At 42.0% G+C, this 25,005-nt stretch overlaps 1 protein-coding gene across 1 annotated transcript in view; it reads right to left on the bottom strand.

Annotated features, from left to right (window-relative positions):
• Positions 1-3,839: 3,839 nt before the first annotated feature.
• The window catches only part of dicer1 (dicer 1, ribonuclease type III), a 50,855-nt gene continuing 29,689 nt past the window's right edge, over positions 3,840-25,005 (bottom strand). The window contains 9 exon segments of the mRNA XM_034135194.1: positions 3,840-5,513; positions 6,479-6,554; positions 6,657-6,819; positions 8,107-8,375; positions 12,320-12,578; positions 16,359-17,033; positions 19,655-19,732; positions 19,734-19,808; positions 22,215-22,941. Of these exon segments, the coding sequence (XP_033991085.1) occupies positions 5,348-5,513; positions 6,479-6,554; positions 6,657-6,819; positions 8,107-8,375; positions 12,320-12,578; positions 16,359-17,033; positions 19,655-19,732; positions 19,734-19,808; positions 22,215-22,941 (2,488 nt within the window). The 3' untranslated portion in view covers positions 3,840-5,347.

Raw genomic sequence — 25,005 nt, 5'->3', positions numbered from 1 at the left:
ACAGCAGAATTTAACTTTATCTCCGGTAGAATTCTGATCAGGCATTAGCTCCGCCTCCTCTTCTTTTTTTTTCAAGCTAAGGACCCAAGATCCGCGTTAACAGGGCTTCAAAAGAGGGGTTTGAGCAGTATGAGGCATGGCTACAATGGGTGAACTGTTTGGTATTTTGAAAAAAAAAACTTCACAGACATGTTTTGTACAGGTATGGCCCTACAATATATGTTTCAAATATAGCATGATAGGTCCACTTTAAGAATCAAAAATGTTTTCGCGGTCCACATTCAACCATAAACAATACGGAGGCTAAATAAAGTTCTGATTGGTCAATTCAGAACATGTGACACGTTGTTAATCCAGTAGAACAGAGCGCTGTCAAGGACTGTAATGACCGTTGCTAAGGAGGATCAAGAAAGAGAAAGGAAAAGAGGTTCAAATAAAAAATAAATCTTAATAATGAAAATGTTTCCACACAAATCATGTTTTGCAAATTATTTGGCGGAAAATATTGAATTTACATTTACACCCTTTATTTGGGCTTTTAGATGAAGACCGCACACAGTTAAATACAACTATTCTTCTGGCTAAAATACATATTTTTAAAAGTCAATCAAGGAGTAATCTTAATTTAAGGTGTTTGAAGAGTAGTTTAAAAATACAATTTATTTTGGAAAAGATTATTGCCACAAAAAATCAAAGGGTGGCTCAACACGCATGGGAAATAATTAGCTCTAACGAAGAGTGGGATTAAAGGAACAATAAATATGCTTGCTGTTGTGTTTTTGGTGGTTTTTGGTAGTCAAGCTATTTTTGTTTGTGAAATGTTGAAGTGATCCTACTGACTGTATCTTTATTTCTTCTGTTTTTGTCTGAGATGGGAATGTCATCTCCAATATGTTATTGTTATGTCCATGTCTTTAGCCTGTACAAAATAATAATTAAAAATATTAAAAAAATACAATTATTTGGCGGCCCACTTGCAATGCCTTCGCGGACCACTAGGGGGCATCGTGCACTACTAAATGTTTGTATATCTGCAAAACACAGCACAGGAAGCAAAGATGATGACCATCCCATTACTTTTATTGTAGATATACTGGGCTACAATTATATAAAAAAAGAAAAGTCCAAACAAACACAATTAAAGGTCTTTATGATCCATAAGGTGCAGACCGCAAACACTGCAGCACAGTTACAGTATGAGTGAGGAGTCCTGTTCATGTCCCTTACACTGCAGCTCTGACCGCTTAGCCCCCCCTGCTGGTGTGCTGGTGTTCTGCTGCTCCGTGACCCCCCCCCCCCAAACAGACAGGGGATCTATGCTGACATCTCCTCTCCCACACACCCATTGTTGATCAGGCATTTCTGTTCTCTGCTAACACTGATCATGAGCGATCATTAAAGGAAAAATCCACCCAAAACTCTTCTGTTGGAACACATGCTGCTTATCAGGGATCACCTTCCTGTTAGCTGATGCATTTCCTGTCAATACCTGGCCAAATGTATCACATCACATTCAGATACAGCACCTTTAAAAAGTGACCTTTCAGGACTTTTGATTCACAGTGGATGTCATTATGATTAAGAAATATCCTTAAACTAAATTAGGAACAAATCTTTAAACAGATAGTTTCCCTGATTCAGGACGGTCCCACACATCAGAGACATGTGGTGATTGTGTAGGTCTTTTACTGTAGACACAAGGCAGAAAAGCACTTCTTCATATAACCATCTTTGATTTACTATGATTTGTATAAGCTTTCAACAGAAGGGTTTCTTATCATTTTGCACCAGTAAGACGGCATTTCCCTGTCTGATAAGCAGCTAAGGAAAGTGACACCAGCTGGGATAAAGTACAATTAATGGTAAAACTTTGAGGTACTTGTACTTTAGTATTTCCATTGACTGCTAATATGTTACAGCTACTCCTTTTCATTTGAGGGATACAGTGAACTTCCTGTTGCACTACATTTATCAGAGCTGCCCAACAGATGTATGATGTTATGTATTAAATACAATGTACTATATTGTATGTGACTCCTTACAGGAACACAGTGTCAGATTCTGGAGCCTTGTCATGTTTCTGAGATATTTGCACTTAAACATAACAGATTGCAAATTTAGAATTTGAACAATTGGACATTTGTTTCGTTTCGAAAAGTAAAAGCTCCAGTACAAAGGAATTCACAAAGTGGTACATGTGAAGTCACCCTGGCTCAGGATTCATCACAAGTACAGAAGCACATTAGGGTGGATTTTTCCTTTGAGTTCCTGATAAAGGGGAAGGTCAGTCAAACTCACACACCACAGAAGAAGAAACAAGGGAGAATCCAGAAGTGAATTGAACCAAGATCCCATTCATGATTGGACGTGCCAGTCCGACTCACCGAACAGCTGTTTGAGGCAGGATACAGGAAGTATACACGTTTAGAGATTCTTCTAACAGTGTGTTTGTCACATGATGCCCCGCAGCACATTTGGAGCCCCCCCCCCAGCCCCTTGCCGTCTCTTTCAATAGCTCTGAGCTAAACCAGCATCCACACAGCAGCCAAGCCTGAACCGGTTAGTCCTCCCAACATCATATACATGTATACACGTCTTCGCCTTCCTCTACCTTTCACTCCCTTTCACTCTGACATGAGGTAAAGTATGACTCCGAAGTGCAATGCTCAATTGTGCTACATATACAAAAAAAAGAAAATTGCCATTACGAGAAAACGTAGTCCGTTCTGACTATCGCACTGCTCCCTCCTGAATAGAAACATGCTGCTGGATATTGGTGCCAAGATGAATTATGATCCTAGTTTCCATCAGTCACAGACATAAAATAGAGCGGCTGTGGCACCAGATGAGTGATTTCACATTATTTGTAGTACCCCCCCCCCCATCTGGGACCTACACAATAGTTAGTTGAACCCATGTAGAACTGTACCAATCTGACTTTAGCTCTTTATACATGGCTAGCCCTGAGAGATAATGACAGACTGCACTCTTTAACTCGAGATGTAGTAACGCTTCCTAGGGTCACATGATTTAAATATAGCAACTGAAGGATTTCACCAGAGAATCTCTAGGTCTTCAATATCTGGTTAAAAATCTTTTTTTTATATACTTTCACATTTTGTTCGGCAGGATGATCTCCACACATGAACACCAGTTTATGATTTTTGAAACATTAATGAAATAGCCAGAATTAAAAGCCATCATTAGCTTATAAAGCTAAGATGATATAAAAAGCTAACGTTAGCTTGTAAGCTAACTACATCTCAGTCACATGGCTGCGTCTCCACCGCTAAGCTAGATGCGGCTAATGTTCATTGTGATGGCGTTTAGTAGTCTCATTTAGAGAATGGTTAGCAACCACAGTTTCTATGACTCACGGAAGCGTCAGACATTCACCTGGTGTATTTACGGACATAAAATGTCGTAAAACAATACCTGTAAAACTATTTCGCTTGTGTTAACCGAAGACCTTATTTCAGACATCTAACCAAAACACGCTCACATTTTTTTTGAGACAAGCTATAAGGAAGTGCTTAAATTCCGTTTTAGGACTCATTCCCGCACCACTCTTTTACTCAGTTAAGCAACCACACAGGCACGTGTCTCTTCGAACCCTTTTTTATGGACAAATAAGTTTACCCTCTGCCTATATATATATATAAATACAAATGTTTAAGAGTGCAATCAGATTACCTCTACAGGTTTTTACCCATTTGTCAATCCTCTGTTTGTTTTTACCCAGAATTCAAATGCAGATTTTCAGCCGATTCAATTAAAAGCTAGTGAAGGAGGGGAAAGCTAATAATCCACTCCAATCCACCTGGAGTTTGGGGGGGGGGGGGGGGGGGGGGGGGGGGGTGGCCAACGGGACAACCAAATCAAACAGATTTCCAAAATAATGAAAAGGTCAAATAAAGAGGTATTATAGTTACAGTGCAAAAAAAGATGAGAAATTCAAGCTTAATACAAAAACATAGCACCAAACAAAAAAAAAAGGAAAAATATATAAAGACAAGAAAATGCATGCAATTAACTGAGGTATTCAAGTGAAAAAGGGCTTATTGATGAGGGGGAACAGGACATTTAGCGAGAAGCAAAATGTGTCAGAACAGAAAACACAAAAAAAGAAAAAGGCTGGTGTCTTCTCCGCAGGAATCGCCTTTAACCTCATAGTGTCACATCTGTTAGAGCTTTGGTAGGTACGGGATGTGAGCAACACGTGTGTGTTGAAATGAGTTGGCCTTTTTCACAAAGACTGTATTTGAAAAGATTTTGAGCCTACACGAGTATCCAATATAGAAAAGTCTGCAGCATATTGAACGTGTGATACGTCTTTCTCTTCGTATATCAAAACTGGATGATCCTTGGAAAGACGTTAAGTGCGCAAGAATGTTCAATTCCTTCCATTCTTGGTATCAAAACATGTTAAACCAAATCATCAAGGTAATGCCGTTACATCGAGTGTTGCGCTCACACACTCTAGGTACATCCGTAGATCTAGAACATTTATAGAAGCAATCCAGTTGTCATGGTTTATACATAAACTACAAGAACATGCAACCTCAAGTGCGCTTTATAAACTACTTTAAATTACAGTAACTGGGAATGTTGGAATTCCTATCCGTCTTGCAGGATATGAGGGTGAATCTTAGCAACTAAGGCTAAGAATACCAATCATGTATCTTATTATTTTTATATATATTTATAGACTTTGCTACGTATATGATTCTGGTGTCAATGTGACCACACGATTCTTGAAGTAACAGACCCTAATGGAATAAGTGCAAAAATGATTAAGAATACCATTTCAAGACAGATTTCAGACAGAAGTGCCACCAGCGTTTTGCTCCAGTGGTTTCTGTTAGCCATGTCCGCCGCTGTCAAACTGACTGGCACTAGTGCACAGGCTGAGGAGTTTAGCGTTTTTTCTTCTTCCTACATACTTTGATTTACACCTTTGATTGAACTATGTACAATCTAATACTACACAATAAGCATAAGCGCCATACCATCGGCATAGAGGTTAACCAAACACTAAACTGTGAGGAACAGACGATGCAACCTGACCTTCTTTTAAACACACTGCTAAACGTTAATAAAGCACTGAGAGAGGGAAAGCAAAGATTGTGTAGGCGCAAAAAAAAAAAAAAAAAAAAAAGAAAAAAAAAAGATCTGATGAAATGTTAATGAGATCAGTCTGCTTCTTCATCTGCGTCTCCACAGTGTTCCCCGGCTGCCTCGGCTGAAGATGCAGGGCTTGCATGGCGCTCTGTTGGAAGCCGGTGTTGATTTTCCTCCGTTAGCGTCAGTAGCTTAGGTGCTAATGCTGGGAGCTCGGAGGGTGAGCTCAGTTTTTCTGGACCTGAGGTTGATTGGCTTTGAGGCTGCGCAGAGCTCGTCTCGCCGCCGCAGACTTGGCGATGCGGTAGCTGCGGCCCACTCCTTTGAACTTGCCCTTCCCCACGACCTCCACGGTCACCCGCACCTTCCCGTCGTACGTCCTCTCCGCAGGGCTGCACAGAGCAAGAGGGGGGTCAGAACCTGGCTAATGGTGGCCTAAATCTCACACAGCCGGGTACTAAAGATACTACTCTCATTCTTATTCCTCTGTTCCCTGAATGATGCATACTCAGTGTAAGATGTATTTCCATAGCACTTCCTCCATCAATAGTTGAACCTTTATCCATGTCTAATCACCCCTTTTTCTCAGCTTTTTATTTGCAGGGAAATGCTGAGTTTTATCAACGATATCTTAACAATGATTTATACCAATTTCAGTGTTAATCCATGATTCTGGGTACCAAATTGGAGAACATGGTTAAAAAAGATATACACCATTAAATCCCATGTCGTTCATCTTTAAATGGATTTCTGACCAATTTTAACTAGTTCTCTTCTAGGCAAATCATTTTACATTTGGCAGAAAATCTGGTATCATCCCAAAGATTACTGCATTTTTTTACGCCATGGGGAATGCTCATCAGACAGTCCCAATAGGCAAAATAGCTGATAGTAGTAAATTCTGATTTACAACTTGACACGCAGTGCTAAAACGCATCATCACCATTTGTATTTAGCTAACTGTTGACTTGTTATCTACGCCTTAACATCCCTGTCCCACACCTGACACCTTTAAAAAGAAGGGGGGGGGCTGTTAAAGGTTAATGTGGAGATGATTATTTATATACAATTAAAAATTCCACACGTTCGTTGTACTTTAAGAAAACTGTTTTCTACTTGAAGTTTTACTTCAAATGTATATTTATTTATTATATATAAATATAACAGGTGACAGCTTTTCTGGATACATTTCATAAAATAGGCTATAAAATGAATAATATAACATGACTTCTTGCTCAAATGGAATGAACTCAGTTATGATTAAGCTGTCCTTTCATCTGTGCATTGCTGCAATGATTATTATGAAGTTAGAAAAGAGAACATCTTCATATTCCTGTGATAAATGTTTTACTCTCACCTGAACTTGGCAGTTTCTGGCTCCATCTCCAGCAGCTCCCTCACAGGAGAGCGTGGCACGTTGGCAGAGAATTTCTCTGGAAGAGGCGGGGGATGGAGAGCGAGGCATCAGAATCATCCTCACACTGATAACTACAATTAGCTTCAAATAGAAACAAGACGCTTCCACTCCTCCTCACCTATGAGTGGCCTCATCATTGGATAATACACCTCCCACACGGTCTCCAGAGACATCCTGCTGTCCATGTAGATGGCTCCGGCCAGCGACTCAAAGATGTCCCCCATGGCCTTCGGGACCTCAATGTCCTCCTCCTTCTCCTCGTCCTCTTCTGAGCGCCGCAGCTGAAAACACACGCAGTCGTTAGCTGACCAGATCATAACACACACACAAAATGTATCAGTAGAGCTCGCTAACAAACTAGGACTGCACAATTGGGACAAATTCACTAATTTAGATTTTCTTGACTGATTGCAATATGATGCAGATATTTACCAAACAAAGATGTTTTATTAAGTCTGTAACTGACTATGACTTCTCGTCAGCACCACAATAAAATACAAATAATGATATTTTCACTTAGTTTTTAACAAATATTGGGCCTACTGTGATATGGGATAGCCCATATAGCTGTATTTACCATGGCCTATCTAATTAGAAGCAAATCATTTTTAAATAGACATAATCAATGAATTGGCTAATTAAATACATTCATTTCTCATATACATACAGTGTCAAATGTGGTACATTAGCTAGCTAGCAAGTTAGCTAATGGGGAATGCTACTTGAAATGTGGAGCCAACAACAGGCTGTTGCAAACTTAAGGATCAACAAGGATGCTCAATCAAGCGTCACACATACGGTAATGGCTGGCTCAAAAAAAACTAGCAGAAGAAGGTAAATATAACTATGTAATAAATGTATGTGTATTTTCAATACCAAATAAGTTAACAATCAAAAAGTGTTGAAATTGTGCAAAGATTCCGAAACTCCCAAACGTATCTTGATTTGGAAATGATCAAACAACCCTTAACGTGTTATGAAATATTGTGTTGACTTCCGTTCATATATTTCAGCTGTTCTTGAAAAAGCATGAAATAAGAACCTGTAGAGAATGATCTGCAGTGGGACACTACAGTACATGGAAGAGTTTAAAGCAGGCTAGTGAGTGCAGCACATTCTTCCTGCTGTACTTCCTGTATGTTTGTGTAATATGTGCCTGCTGTCCCTAAGGCATAAAGTCCCTCAGCAGAAGAACGAGAGGAGATAGCCATTTCCAGACAAATTCAATCCAACTGCATTTTCTCTTTAGTGCTGAAATCATGGGAATATGAAACAGCCTTGTTATTCAGGAGGATCTTTTTGAATACTGACACTTATTTAAATGTGAAAACACTACAGCATCAATTACACATGAAAGAGTAGGCTTAACACTTGATGTTTTGCTAAAGCTTATAGTTAGGGCTGGTTCAAGGTTTAGTTATGCAGCGGGAGGCTTAGGCTGTTTGGTGACTTAACACACTGTAAAGCCCCATGAAACTAAAGTGATATTGTGCTATATGAACATACTTTGATTGACTGATAGGTTTTATTGTTCAGTACTGCTGCTCGTTGTGTTTCGGTCTACTCACCTCAGAGTCCATGCCTTGCATCTCGTTCTTCTCCAGCTGGAACTGCACGAAGTCGTCGATGACGTGGAAAAGCTCGGGCGAGATGGCCTTGAAGTACTTGTGGTAGTCGTACTTGACGGCCAGAGAGGCAAAGATGGTGTTGTTGACGAGTGCTGAACGCAGGTCGGTCAGCACGCCCGGGGAGTGCTGCCGGGGGTCTTCATAAAGGTGCTTTGTAATGAGGTAGTCTAAAATTGCATCGCCGAGGAACTCCAGTCGCTGGTAACAATCTGAAGAGGAAGAATAGACGTCAGACATGAGAATGTTAGTGTTTTCATTTCTCTAAAAGAGATGCTTATGATTGTAAGAGGTTGTTTCCATCTCTATAGAACACGGTCAATTCAGCCTAAGCAAATAACCCAGTCAATTAAATGTTTCTTTTATGTTCATGAGTTTTCACCATGAACATTCCTGGAATTTTGGAACCCTAGGTTTGTTGACCATTTCCAGTAATCCAACGTTTTTTCATTTAGTTCGGTTCCACCGGTCTGTTTAGTCTGTGTAAATGCAATATGTATTTGAACTAGCTTGGACTTTAACTTGGAAATGTCCAATGAAAAAACTATTTTGAATGTTAGTCATGTTGCATTTAATCTAAATAAACATTCAGATCTCAGTGTCTCAACATCTATTGCAGCACTGTTATTATCATTTATAAATAACTCATATTTTATCAACATATACTTCTAATTCTTGAACATGGTTCTTTCTGACCTGTACTAGTAACACTACAGTGAACATGGTTCTGACCTGTACTAGTAACACTACAGTAAACATGGTTCTGACCTGTACTAGTAACACTACAGTGAACATGGTTCTGACCTGTACTAGTAACACTACAGTGAACATGGTTCTGACCTGTACTAGTAACACTACAGTGAACATGGTTCTGACCTGTACTGGTAACACTACAGTAAACATGGTTCTGACCTGTACTAGTAACACTACAGTGAACATGGTTCTGACCTGTACTAGTAACACTACAGTGAACATGGTTCTGACCTGTACTAGTAACACTACAGTGAACATGGTTCTGACCTGTACTAGTAACACTACAGTGAACATGGTTCTGACCTGTACTAGTAACACTACAGTGAACATGGTTCTGACCTGTACTAGTAACACTACAGTGAACATGGTTTCTGACCTGTACTAGGTAACACTACAGTGAACATGGTTCTGACCTGTACTGGTAACACTACAGTAAACATGGTTCGTGACCTGTACTAGTAAACACTACAGTGAACATGGTTCTGACCTGTACTGGTAACACTACAGTGAACATGGTTCTGACCTGTACTGGTAACACTACAGTGACATGTGATTCTGACCTGTACTGGTAACACTACAGTGAACATGGTTCTGACCTGTACTGGTAACACTACAGTGAACATGGTTCTGACCTGTACTAGTAACACTACAGTGAACATGGTTCTGACCTGTACTGTAACACTACAGTGAACATGGTTCTTTCATGGACCTGTACTAGTAACACTACAGTGAACATGGTTCTGACCTGTACTAGGTAACACTACAGTGAACATGGTTCTTTCTGACCTGTACTGGTAACACTACAGTGAACATGGTTCTTGACCTGTACTGGTAACACTACAGTGAACATGTTCTGACCTGTACTGGTAACACTACAGTGAACATGGTTCTGACCTGTACTGGTAACACTACAGTGAACATGGTTCTGACCTGTACTGGTAACACTACAGTGAACATGGTTCTGACCTGTACTGGAACACTACAGTGAACATGGTCTGACCTGTACTGGTAACACTACAGTGAACATGGTTCTGACCTGTACTGGTAACACTACAGTGAACATGTCTGACCTGTACTGGTAACACTACAGTGAACATGTCTGACCTGTACTGGTAACACTACAGTGAACATGTCTGACCTGTACTGGTAACACTACAGTGAACATGGTTCTGACCTGTACTGGTACACTACAGTGAACATGTCTGACCTGTACTGGTAACACTACAGTGAACATGGTTCTGACCTGTACTGGTAACACTACAGTGAACATGGTTCTGACCTGTACTGGTAACACTACAGTGAACATGGTTCTGACCTGTACTGGTAACACTACAGTGAACATGTCTGACCTGTACTGGTAAACACTACAGTGAACATGTCTGACCTGTACTGGTAACACTACAGTGAACATGTCTGACCTGTACTGGTAACACTACAGTGAACATGTCTGACCTGTACTGGTAACACTACAGTGAACATGGTTCTGACCTGTACTGGTAACACTACAGTGAACATGGTTCTGACCTGTACTGGTACACTACAGTGAACATGGTTCTGACCTGTACTGGTAACACTACAGTGAACATGGTTCTGACCTGTACTGGTAACACTACAGTGAACATGGTTCTGACCTGTACTGGTAACACTACAGTAAACATGGTTCTGACCTGTACTAGTAACACTACAGTGAACATGGTTCTGACCTGTACTAGTAACACTACAGTGAACATGGTTCTGACCTGTACTAGTAACACTACAGTGAACATGGTTCTGACCTGTACTGGTAACACTACAGTAAACATGGTTCTGACCTGTACTGGTAACACTACAGTGAACATGGTTCTGACCTGTACTAGTAACACTACAGTGAACATGGTTCTGACCTGTACTAGTAACACTACAGTGAACATGGTTCTGACCTGTACTAGTAACACTACAGTGAACATGGTTCTGACCTGTACTAGTAACACTACAGTGAACATGGTTCTGACCTGTACTAGTAACACTACAGTGAACATGGTTCTGACCTGTACTAGTAACACTACAGTGAACATGGTTCTGACCTGTACTGGTAACACTACAGTGAACATGGTTCTGACCTGTACTGGTAACACTACAGTAAACATGGTTCTGACCTGTACTAGTAACACTACAGTGAACATGGTTCTGACCTGTACTGGTAACACTACAGTGAACATGGTTCTGACCTGTACTGGTAACACTACAGTGAACATGGTTCTGACCTGTACTGGTAACACTACAGTGAACATGGTTCTGACCTGTACTGGTAACACTACAGTGAACATGGTTCTGACCTGTACTAGTAACACTACAGTGAACATGGTTCTTTCTGACCTGTACTAGTAACACTACAGTGAACATGGTTCTGACCTGTACTGGTAACACTACAGTGAACATGGTTCTTTCTGACCTGTACTGGTAACACTACAGTGAACATGGTTCTGACCTGTACTGGTAACACTACAGTGAACATGGTTCTGACCTGTACTGGTAACACTACAGTGAACATGGTTCTGACCTGTACTGGTAACACTACAGTGAACATGGTTCTGACCTGTACTGGTAACACTACAGTGAACATGGTTCTGACCTGTACTGGTAACACTACAGTGAACATGGTTCTTTCTGACCTGTACTGGTAACACTACAGTGAACATGGTTCTGACCTGTACTGGTAACACTACAGTGAACATGGTTCTGACCTGTACTGGTAACACTACAGTGAACATGTCTGACCTGTACTGGTAACACTACAGTGAACATGGTTCTGACCTGTACTGGTAACACTACAGTGAACATGTCTGACCTGTACTGGTAACACTACAGTGAACATGGTTCTGACCTGTACTGGTAACACTACAGTGAACATGGTTCTGACCTGTACTGGTAACACTACAGTGAACATGGTTCTGACCTGTACTGGTAACACTACAGTGAACATGGTTCTGACCTGTACTGGTAACACTACAGTGAACATGTCTGACCTGTACTGGTAACACTACAGTGAACATGTCTGACCTGTACTGGTAACACTACAGTGAACATGTCTGACCTGTACTGGTAACACTACAGTGAACATGTCTGACCTGTACTGGTAACACTACAGTGAACATGGTTCTGACCTGTACTGGTAACACTACAGTGAACATGGTTCTGACCTGTACTGGTAACACTACAGTGAACATGGTTCTGACCTGTACTGGTAACACTACAGTGAACATGTCTGACCTGTACTGGTAACACTACAGTGAACATGGTTCTGACCTGTACTGGTAACACTACAGTGAACATGGTTCTGACCTGTACTGGTAACACTACAGTGAACATGTCTGACCTGTACTGGTAACACTGTGATGGTAACACTACAGTGAACATGTCTGACCTGTGATGGTGTTGTAATGGTAGGAAGCGTGAGTGAAGGCCTGCAGCAGGTAGGTCTTGTTCTGAAACGTGTAGTTGATCTTTCTTTCAAAGTTCTCGAAGCCGGAGATGAGGTGGGTGAGAGTTCCTTCTGGGTCAGGATGATGGTCCAGCACGGAGCGGGGGGGGATCTTCAGCCAGCCGTAGTTCAGGTCCAAAGTGTTGGTCTGACCGCTTAGCACCACGGCACCCGTCAGAGCCCCCCTGTCCATCGGTAACACCTGTCAACATCAAAAACAACTGTTAATATCTGCGTTTGGAGGAGCAGCTATCACCTGGGCCAGACATGGGGACGGTGGCAGTGTTAACCATGGCCGGTATTAACCTGACCTTGAGCAGGAACATCTGTTGAAGTCACCAAATGTAAGTCTCTCTGATAATAATGCCAGAAGAAAATAGTTTCCCCTTAGCACAATTACACGTGTATTAAATCAGTCAGAAAAACCCTTTAAATAAATGTGAACAGCCAGGCTGAGGCTAACACGTAGTTTGGTTCGTTTACAGGTAGTTTTATGTATGCCTTAAGCTCAGGGAAATTATTTGTGTTAAGAGGTCTGATTAAGGCTTGCACAATATAGATATAATATTTGTTTGCGTTATGCACAAATCTATTGACAGGACACGTACTATTTGAAATATGTGACCTGAGGCCTGTACTACGAAGCAGGATTTTCGCTTAGCCGGCTAACTTCAGGGAAAACTCAGGGTTTCCGGTCCTACGACGCTGGTTCTCTTTTTAGCAGGCTAGATCTCCATGGTAACTTATGCTGAACGGCTAACCTGCTCCGGAGCAGGTTAGGTTGCAGGCTAAGAGATCAACTCAGTGAAAGCACCGCCTGCTGACCAATCAGAGCTACGTGTGCGGAGTTTAAAGCGATCAAGTCATATTACAGGATAGAGGAAATACAGAAAAACTGCCGTTGCAGGAAAGACAGCCGGCAAAAATCAACTGACTGTGTGAACGTGAAAATGAATAGAATATCCCCTCCCATCTTCAGAGCAATCTGACTATTATAACATTAGCGTTAAGAAAGCTTACTTAAATATCTGCCACAACATAAGTAACCGGATCAGAGTAACATTAAGTACAGTCCGCGGCACTGTGAGTGCAGACGTCGATGTGTCCCATTATCATTCATATCACATCACATCATAATGTATCATATATTTCCTTATCTGAGTCAGCTTCTTGAGCCGTATCTGGCCGTGCAACACTCACAGTGTCACATACTGTATGCAGAAGTATTATTTTAAGCAACACATTAAGTTGACGAAACACTCGAGTCAAATGTAACTAAAGTCAGATCGTGTCTTGGCAGTGATTTCATAAACCTGTTAATGTACGCATTCAAACACTTTTTCTTTTACCAGCTGTATTCACCTTGCAGGTGCAGCTATGTGGCTTTTATCCTGGATAAAGTGTTTAAGTCATGGATGTTTAAAGTTTAACTTCTTCATATTTGACTAATATTAAAGTTGACTTTTCATTCAGGAAGTATGACGCTGCGCTGTCAGTACGCTTGTCCGTGTTTGAGATTGGTCGAATGCTCCAAATACCACCCCTTTCATGTGAACGCGCCAGAGTTCCCGTTAGCCGGTAATTACCGGACAATGACCGGTAAAATATGCTGAAGTCCGGCAAATCTAAATCTCTCCGGTCAAAATGTCCGGTCAAAATAATTTTCCCTTAGCGCAATACCGCATCAGTTGCGCCACTTATGTGACAGACAAGAATAGTATGTGACAGACAAAAGAGTATGTGACAGACAAAAATTGTCAATTCTAATGTCTAACACTTAATGTGGAGAAAGAGATGTCCTGTATGGGTTGATTGTGCGTTGATCTGTTGGTAATGCCTCGGGGTTCCGGTGGGCATGTAAACAAATGCATAATGCTGCGCTATACTTTGTGGCCTCATCCGGTTGCATAGCGACGCTTATTGTTTAGGTGTCTTTTAACAAGCAGGTAGTCATATCATTAGCTAGAACTAGCTAGATCTGATCGATATGGACATAAATGCGAGTAAAGTCTAATCTGACAGGAGAGAGAGATCGGCTGCTGCTGACGAGTCGACACGCAGCTCTGCATGATCCCCTGCAGCGGCGAGCAGAGCAAAACACACTTCAGGTTAGAAAATCACACGTAGCTATTTTAATTACCTCTCAAACTACCTAAACTAGTTATAGATATGTTTAGTTTTACTGTCGGGTCACTCATTACTGGATCCGCGAGCTGCATGATACTGACGGGCTGTCAGGAGAAGGAGAGAGCGCTCCGTTTATTATTCCCGCGTTTTTGTAAATTACTGTACACTTTTGAATAATGTAGTTAATCTACTATAATTAGTTTGTTTAATGTCGAATCATATCAATTTGTTTTAAAGCTCAATAAATAACAAAGAAGACCTTTAACCGGCACTTATCTAATTTTGTCCGGAAGATTTCAACTTTAACGGACATGTTGACCGGCAAAAAAATATTCTAACGGGAACTCTGGAACGCGCACCTAACTAGATAGGACACGGCTGGCTTGAGCGATCCACTTGATAACCAGCGTCGTAGTACAGTTTAGCGAGAGCGCGTATGTTTTGGATTGGGCCAACCGGCTAACTCAAACATATCCAGGTTAGGGTGAACCGGCTTCGTAGTACAGGCCTCTGCTCCATCGAAATCAGTCGCATTGACCCGAAGACACATTTTGAGTTGTATACACTGTTGGAAAGAGGAGATTCCTAGCTTTCTAATGATATCACATGTCACATGATGTAATGACTGTCACCGAGTCATCATTTTGAGAAAAAGGCTTTCAAAGTTTCCTCTTCTCTAGAATCCATCGATCTGATTGATTATTAGCGGAGCAAATGATCAAAATACTACGGAGGGAAGATATTTTCGTTTGGATTACTGGTCTGGGGGAAGCTCGCGAGTGTGTGTGTGTTTGTGTGTGTTTGTGTATTTTTGCATTTGTGTGTATTGTGTTTGTTTCCCGGGGAAAACACTCACGAGAAACACCAGCTGTTGTTATGCCTGCTGTGACGTCAAGTTACTCCGTTCTCCGCTTGTAATTATGCCGTTACAAGCTTCAAAGTTGTATTTATCATCTGAATTTGCCGAAACAAGTTTAATATTCTGAAAGCCAAGACTTTGTTTAATTGAAATCAGATTAAAACAAACTGTAACGGGCCCTGCCGTGTTATCCATGATTACTATACGCCTTACATTCATAATTTCCGCCAGAGGGAGGGGAAGCAACACTGCGGAACAGCAGAGTGGCGAGTGAGAGCTGTCATCTTCCCTTTACAAGCTTCAAACATGTATTTATCGTGTGATTTTGGAAATAAAAGTTTCATATTCTGAAAGCCAAGACTTTGTTTAATTAAAATCAAACAAAACACCCGAACCCCTTCCGACTGATTTCGATAGAGCGGGTCACATATGCTGCTATTCAATAAAAGAAAAACCTCCATGCCTTTAAAATGACAATCGTTATATAGCTTTCCTATCAGTTGTTTTAAGCTGATCAATAAGCACAGAAAATATGACCAGAACAGGTCTGGGATATTAAAACATGTCCTTGCTGTCTGAGCCCCAGCTGTGAACCCTCCTGTCCCAAGACGTGGAGCAGGCACACTGGACGGAGTTTCCTCTGTGAGTCTTAGAACACACCTGCATCTCCCACACTGAACTTTAGGAACCCTTCACCATGTTAGATTAGACCGGTGGTGTTCACAGTGCCGTCTGAAAATGGCAATAATCACAGTATTTGCGGAAAAATAAATAGTTGGAGTTGTTATTATATTTGAATATTATATGGGGTGTTTCACCATGGTAACCAGCACATCTCTAATCACACCACGCACAATGTGGCTAAAACCGGCTATGAATTACATCAGCACCATGGTCCTTGACTCTTTTATTCACTTTATCTTATTAATGTGTCTTTTATCATTTGCCTGTATGCGACTCCCTTTATTAAAATGGAATGATTGGCCTGTGGCTCACCTTGAGGCCCAGGGAGCAGAGGAACATCTGGGCGGCTCTCTCTCCACAGCTGGTGAGGTAGCAGCCCAGCAGAGCCTCCACACAGTCGGCGATGCTCTTGTCGGCGATGCACTGCTCCGTGTGCAGGTCGTAGGAGATGGACTGCTTGCCCAGCTCCGCCCCGCAGTTCTCCTCTGACGGGTTCCAGAAGCCCACCACGAAGTCGTCCTCCTCCCCCGCCTTGCTGGGGTCCAGGTAGCACATGGCGTCCCACGAGCTGTAGTCAAACTCCTCGGCTGAGGGCCCGCTGGGCGCCGGCTCAGGGGGGTAGTGGGCTGCGGTGGGATGGTGGGGCTTCTTCGGGGGCTTCCACTCGCGTGGGGTCTCCGTAGCAGGGGCGGAAGCCGAGGCCGGGGTGAGGGAGGGGGAGGGGGAGGGGGAGGGGGAGGGGGGGAAGCTGCTCAGAGAGATCTTCTTGCCAAACGCTCCGGACCCCAACAGCATGTTGTCGATGAACTTGATGTGCTCCTTGTAGTACTCCAGATCGTCCTCCACGTTCACCTCGTCCTTCGGCTCTTCCTTCAGCATCAGCCCCTCCTCTTCCTCCTCCTCCACCTCCTTACACTCCTCAGCCTCCTCATCGTCCTCGTCAAAGTCCGTTCCAGACTGCCCGTTGGCCAGGAGCTCCTCTTTGACCTGATGATGGCCAACAGGAAGGAAAGCAGAGTTCAAAGGACATTAAAGAAGGAAATTAATTAGTAATCACTTTTAAAACCTGCCTTAAAAGTGATTTTTTGTTATTTAAATGAAGCTTCATGATATAGACAGGTACAGTTTCCTCAGGCCTTTGCAGTGCGTGACTCAGAAACAACGCTCTTTGCTCCTGTTTAGGAATGGTTCTTTACAAAGCTACAATACAAAAGTTGTGAATACATACACTTTCTTTTATAAAACAGAAATGATTCATTACCTACAATTTGTCTTTGACACTTTAACGTACAAATATGAACCAAGAAAGGCAAACATAAACACAAGGCGTTTCATTTTAAGTACAATTTTCAGCTTCAGGTAAGCAGACCAGAAGCACTGGTTGTTAAATGAGCGTTTCTCACTCGACTTAGTTTGTGGTTCCTGCTTTGTCTTGTATAAGAAAAATCATTCAAAGCAAAGTGATTTGATTGTTTTATAAAATACTTAAGATTATAACGGATGTTATTTCTGTCCAGTTTCTGGGCTGTTTGGCTGCTGGACGCTGTGAGTTGAAATGTTTCCTTCACCCCTCTCTATTTCTATCAGCTGTAAACCTAAAAACAAACATGTTGTGTTGCCAGACAAATGGGAAGCCTGCCCTCTAGTGGCCAGACCACATCATAACACTCACAACATCCATGACACTAATTAATGAAGATCATACTTCACTGTGAACGGTTTATCACAAAGTACGGGTATGCTCGAAATGTCCAACTCTTACATTTTTATAGTAAAAACACACTGCCTGGGTCGATTAACCTGTTAAGCTCTGAGCCTGTTTTTCAGGCCTCAGGCACGAAAATGACATTCCCAGAACAAATGACTATATCTCACTTCTAAAAAGGGGAACATTTATAATCCTTTTTCTCAAAGCAACGATACACCTGTGAGTTGGATGTAGAAAAGTCAGAATCAATATAGAATTGTTTCATTTTAAAGTAAATTCAGATTGAACATAGTAAAAAAATGTAAATTATAGTGTCCGTCTTATAGTGAAAACCACCCTTGAATGATGGGTTAGTAGACTAAAAGCTTTAGGAATCCAAAGTATAACATATAATAAGTACCCTGTATCAAGATTGATGCAAAACAAGTGACATTTGACCTTTTTAGAGAGATTTAGAAAAGAAAAAAACACCTTTGGGGTCATTTGGGTGGATTTGCCGTTTCTCTGGAACCCATTGGTCGATTTTGGTGATTGACACCTCTTTTGAACCGTTAGAGCCAATAGAATTGAAGGGGAAGTTCCACATACACACACGTTACCATTGAGGAGTTAGTGTGACGCGCACGCTGTCGAAAGCTATGTTATGCTCTGAAAACTGAAACCTAGGCTGAAACTAGTAAATATGAAGATGGATTATCAGTAATCATTTCAAAGTGACACAGACACATTGGATTAACCTTTGGATTAACCTTCAGCAGCGTTATCATCGTTTTTGATGCCATTGAACACAACTTTTGATCAGAACAACAGCTGAGGTAAGAATCTCTCTGTGTTTCCTCCGTGAAGCTACGTGTTGTGATGTCTGTTTTCGCGAGTTCGGATTGCTCAGTGATGATACTAATATTTCTGGAATCTGTGGAATCTCAGCTTGCTAATCGATATCTTGTTTGTGCAGATACGATAAGTAATAAGGGTATTTATACCTAGAGTTCTGTGCTAAGTGCGATAGCATTTTTTCGCTCAGGGCTCATTTAGACGCTTCTTGTGGGACTTTTTGTTCATTCCATTGTTTCGATAAAAATGGTTCGTCAGTTAGCCGAGTTTCTTCCCATTAAGTGAGTATGGAACATTAATAGTTTCATAAATGTTACGAAGCCCTGAGACACAGTTTCGTGAAAAAAAAAATGCTGATCGCCAATTTTGGGGCCGATCGCCGGAATCAGTATCGGCCGATACCGATCGCCGATCCGATCGAGTGGGCGGGGCCTAAGGGGATCTTTCATTTAAAGTGATGTTTACAACTCAGTTAATGGGGCTCATTCACTGGCGCTTCCACAAACAACAACCAACATCATTATTACATTCAAATGAAGTAAATTATTCAAGTTTACATAAACTTTGGATAATAACACGGGAGAAATGAGAGGAAGCGCTCTCTTTTCCTCTCTCCCTCTCTCTCTCTCTCTCTCTCTCTCTCCTGACAGCCTGTCAGTATCTCATGCAGCTCACTGATCCAGTAATGAGTGACCCGACAGTGAAGAATACATATATTTATAACTAGTTTAGCTAGTTCCAGAGGTAGATAAAATAGCTTCACTCACGTTGCATACCGCTATTTTATTGTCATTTTCGGACACCTTAAAATACTGCCAGACTGGTGAAGCCATTTTGGCGAGCTTGTTTTGCCGCGCACTGAGAAAAGTGTCATGTATTTTACGTCATCATTTTACGTCATGCGATCGGTTCTCGCGATCGACATTTTTAGAGAGCACCGATCGATCGGCAGAGAGTGAGTATCGGCCGATATCGATCGGCGGCCGATCGATCGGAGCATCCCTAGTTTTATTTAATTTACATTTTTCTGTAAGTATAAAGAAAGAGAGAGAAAGTGTGCACTGACCTCCTCTGAGTCCAGTATGTCTGTGCAGCTCTTGTCCTGGTTCACCACGTATCCGGGGGGCAGCCAGTTGACGGGGGGGGTCGAAGATGGACACCACCATCCTGCTGGGGAGGCCCTTCTTCTTCCCCAGGCGGTACAGGTTACAGTTGCTCACCTGGATGGACATGTTACAGGGTAAAGGTTATTCACTGACAGCATGCTACATGTTTCAGTGAATAGGAAACTCAGGGTCTGTAAGGATGTTCAAATATGTAATAAGATTAGAAAGACTGTATTACATTCACGTACAAGGACTGACTAAAAGCATAAAAGTGGGTAATGTTCAAATCGACAACATATTTGAACTAGGGCTGTCAAGTTAACGCGTTAATAACGCGTTAACGAAAAAAAAAATTAACGCCACTAATTATTTTAACGCGATTAACGCATGTGTATTTTTTGTCCTCGGCCCCCGTAGTTTCAGAGCGCATCGAGTGTAAAACACCATCTACAAGCTGATGCTGACAGCCCCGCTCCTGCTGCCCGCTTGTGGCAGACCACACTTCCACGCTCACCGGCAGGCCCGGACTGGCCATCGGGAGGACCGGGAGGGCGTGTGTATGTGTGGCGCGAGCGAAGCACACCTTACGTGTTGTTGTTAGCATCTGGTGCTAGCTAGCTGAGCTAACGGATATAAGGAGCTGTTTCAATGAAAACAGAGGAGCGACATTTCGCCGACAACTGCGCCGAGCACTTGACTTTATGCAGGTAGCCAGACAGCACACTTAGCACGGATAGTGCTGCACACAGCTCATACACACAGGCATATATGCCTTGAGCTGCACATAGCTCCAACGATCCATCACAGTACACACACACACACACACACAAACACACACACACACACACACACACACACACACACCACACACACACACACACACACACACACACACACACACACCACACACACACACACACACACACACACAACACACCACACACACACACACACACACACACACACACAACACCACACACACACACATCACACACACACACCACACACACACACACACACACACACACACACACACACACACACACACACACACACACACACACACACACACACACACACACACACACACACACACACACACACACACACACACACACACACACACACACAACACACAACACACACAACCACACACACACACACCACCACACACACACACACACATCACACACACACACACACACACACACCTTATTGTATGAGAGAGGTTCCAGGTTGAATTGAGGAGAATACTTTGTAATGTTCAGGTTGTTGTGTTTAATATTCATGAGAATATTTGTCATTGTTCAAATGATAATAAACAAACATATAAAGCATATTTGTCCACTCATATGTTGATAAGAGTATTACAAACTTGAAAAATATCCCTCTAAGGTACATTTAGAACAGATAAAAAATGTGCGATTAATTTGCGATTAATCGCGATTAACTATGGACAATCATGCGATTAATCGCGATTAAATATTTTAATCGACTGACAGCCCTAATTTGAACATTTTAAAAGTACTTTATATTTTCTTATTTACATTGGTGTTTAAAATGTAAAACTGTGATCTACTAGACAGTCTTAATCTAGCATCCTGAGATGGATTGCTTTTGTCTCCACCCACATATCTGAGAATTCCCAGTATTCTGGTCCTCTATTTCTCCCCATTTATGAGGTAGGATGTCCGTTGTGTATCGGCTTGTAATTATACCTTAACATGTCAAGAGTTTTCAAAAGAGTTCCTGTGACATTTTGAGTGAGTTAAAGAGAAGTTTTGCCAAATGTACTAATGTGCAGTGAATGTGTTTTCAGGCCAATCCCTGGAAGTCACATTGAGAAAAAGCAATGAGATTTTCCATTGGATTATTGCAGAAAATGTAATCTGTGGCAAACAGGTTTATGATACTTGCACGTTTTGTTCAACAGGATACTATCCACATATTAACACCACGTTATGATCCCTGAAGCGTAAATGCAATCACCAGATATATAAATCTAAAGGCGGTGGAAACCAAAATGTTTTTGACGCCTTTGATGTTGTAGAACAAAAGGTGAAATCTCTTCAGCTTGTGTTAGCCACAGACCTTATTTCAGACTAACAACCAAAAACATGGCTGACTTCAAGACAAGGGAACCAGAAGTAATAAAATGCCGACTCATTTCTAGGTTTTAGGACTCATTCCTGCAACACTCCAGTCATTGCACCTATGATTAGGGATGGGTATCGTTTGACATTTATCGATTTCGATTCCGGTTCTTATCGATTCCCCGTTTCGATTCCAAAATTATAAAAGAAAGAGGTCAAACATTTAGATAACACACTTTGTAGGTTGTTGCTTTCTATTGTTTTTACTTCATGGCTGTTATTATTTTATTCTTGTTTATTTGTACCTCTTTATTTGTATTTGTACTTATTGTATGGTTTGTGAGCTGAGCTGTGTGTTTGTTGTATTTCATTCCTTTGGTGTGGAGGTTGTTGGGTGCTTTACAGATAACGCTGTATTGTAACTGACCTTCTTGCTGCGCATGTAGCTGAGGCGGCCCTCGTGCGCGTCGGGGTAGGTGCAGAACAGGTACGTGGTGATGGCGTGTTTGAGGAAAGAATCTCCGAGCATCTCGAGGCGCTCCAGGTTGAAGCCGTCGCTGGCGTTGGAGAGGGTCAGCGCCTGCAGGATGAGACCAGGGTTGGGCCCCAGGCTTTTGAGGGGGTCTCCTGCCGGGGCTCCGTGCTGATCAGAAGGTACTGCGGGAGCCGGCAGGCAGCAGACTGAGGTAGATGGATTTGAGGTGCTCCCTGGCGTACATTCGTCACTGGGCTGCGGAGGACTGGAGCTGGGCTTCTTGGAGCTGGGAGGGGGGGGCTGCACAGGAAGTGAGGTAGTGCTTTGTATTGATTGGGGGCTCTGCGGCCCAGGGGAGCGGGGCCGGGAGCGTTGGCAGTTGTCCTGTTGGTGAAGGTGCTCGTCTTGGGGACCGTCGTCATCGCAGTTGGTGCTGAGGGCCGTGCCGTTGGTTAGGGTCCTGGTGCAGGGCTCTTCTTCAGGCTCAGGGGCCACGAGGGGGTGGGGACTGCTGGGACGCGCTAGGGAGTTGGGTTCAGGGGTTACAGTCTCTTGGTGCTCACAGGGACCCTCACCCTCATTCTCATCATCATCATCATCATCACTGCAGGAGTCAGGGCAGGAGATGAACGTCTTGCTGTCGATGGATCGCTTCCAGCCAAAGTCCAAGTTCGGATACCTGCCAAATAAACAACAACCACAAAAGAATGTTTGGATCAATATCTGAAGAGGCTGAACTATGGCATTTCTATAACATATCATTTCTCATATCAGCATCCTATCAGTGATGACATGCTCCTCCCGTCATCAATGACGTACAAACGTTGAAACTACAGACTGGAAAGAAATCAAAGTTTAATAGTGAATGCGTATAAACTATACACTGTCCAGTGTTTCCCCTAGGATGGAGTCATAGCAGCGGTGCTAAGGCCCAGCTAAATGTTGAAGTGAAATGCATCAATCTGGTGCACTTTGAGCACAACATGAATTGATGGATACAGCTCTCAACACTCAGATGAAAGGGAGCTGTATACTTTTCAATCATCCAAACATCTTTAGAATATGATCACAACCAATAACAAATCATTTAAACTGGTTTATTCTTATCTTATGTTACCTAGTTAGCATTCTTTCTTTTTATTTATGCATATTTTACTAATCACTCCCCTTCTAAACCTTTTTTTTCCTGTCCTATAGTACAGGGGTTCCCAAAATGGGGGTCGAGATGATTACAAAATAAAAAATTAATACATTTTTTAAATAATTGTTTTTTTAATTATTATTAATAACAACGTGTGCATAGACATTTTTCAGGGGCGGACTAGCCATCTGTATAATTTCCCCGCGGCGAGGCTCCCCCTTTGACAATCCACTAGCGCAGTGTTTCTCAAACTGTTTCATACCAAGGACCACTTAACCAATAAAAAACACTCACGGACCACCTGACTCCACAAATATCCCAAACAATAGGCCTGCTCACCACTCCAACAGTACATAGTAGCCTAATAATGACAGCTTAACCTTCTCTATATCGCCTCGTTCAGACATGAAATCAACAATACAGATTTCATTCAAATGCGATTTAAAATGCTCTCAGGTTTTACACCTCTTATGAAATGTAGACTACATTTATTACGGAGTTTATGTCCGAGCCAACAGACTCCTGAGAGATATGCAAAATACACCGCATGTAGTACGACACAAACCTCCGCTGTGGATTTTCAAAACAAAATACAGTAAAACTATGGTCGCAGGCCCAAGTTTAACGAGGCCTGCATGGTCTGCCTACAAAACTAAAATAAAAAAAACGTTTATGCAATCCTCTTTCAGCGTGGATAAATGTTCATCAAATACATCCATTGTTTGTTCTATATGCTTTTTGAAATCCTAAAAAACACATCGTTTTTCTAGAACAGATTACAAATCGCCTGAAAATGGTACAAACAAGTGGCAACATGTTTGACGAAGGTGTTGCGCTGGGCTATATCATGCAATCGAAAGTGAAACTTAAGCTCGCTCCATTGCGGAGATATTCCCACGAGAGTGCGGAAAACTTGACAGGGGTCGCCAGTCTCTGGCACTGCTATTTTGGGGGTCGCGGGCTGAAAAGTTTGGGAACCCCTGCTATAGTACACATTGGAATGATTTCTTACTTTATTTTGTACAACTATATTAAATAGATAAAGGTGCGCTCTCTCTCTAGCTCGCTCACAGAGGCTGTGTGCTCCTCCGTGGCGATGACGCGAGCACCACGTATTATTATTTTAATGTATAAATTAATTAATTTTTTTTTGGTACCCGGTAGGGATGCCAGAAACTGACCATGATCAAATTCGAAAATCGGACAGCCCTGGCGAATATTAATCGATTATTCCCTAGTACCTGGCTGACGCCCCCAATGTATATAGGGGAAACACTGCTGTCTATGGCATGAGAAAAATAGATGTTGCTTAATTTATGTCACATTACCTTATTTTGAGTGTGGACAGAGAAGCTAGAATGGAAGTTCAGCCTAGCCATGATAGAACCAATCATCATTTTAAAAGATTTTGGCATGCGGACAGACACTGACAAAGAAATAACTCCGGCTTTTAACTATTTCATTTCAGTATGTTGTTATTTAGGCATCCTCAAGAAACATTTTTTAAATAAAATCATAGCAAAATATGTTGATTTGGTTTATTTTTACCACTGTAATACAAAAAATTGGTTCAGCCCACTTTTGACTTGCTAGAGACAGTGA

The sequence above is a fragment of the Trematomus bernacchii genome, unplaced genomic scaffold (genome assembly GCF_902827165.1).
Source record: "Trematomus bernacchii unplaced genomic scaffold, fTreBer1.1, whole genome shotgun sequence".
NCBI classification, from domain to species: domain Eukaryota; kingdom Metazoa; phylum Chordata; class Actinopteri; order Perciformes; family Nototheniidae; genus Trematomus; species Trematomus bernacchii.
The sequence above is the reverse complement of the archived record's forward strand: the minus strand, read 5'-3'. Positions and strand labels throughout refer to the sequence as shown.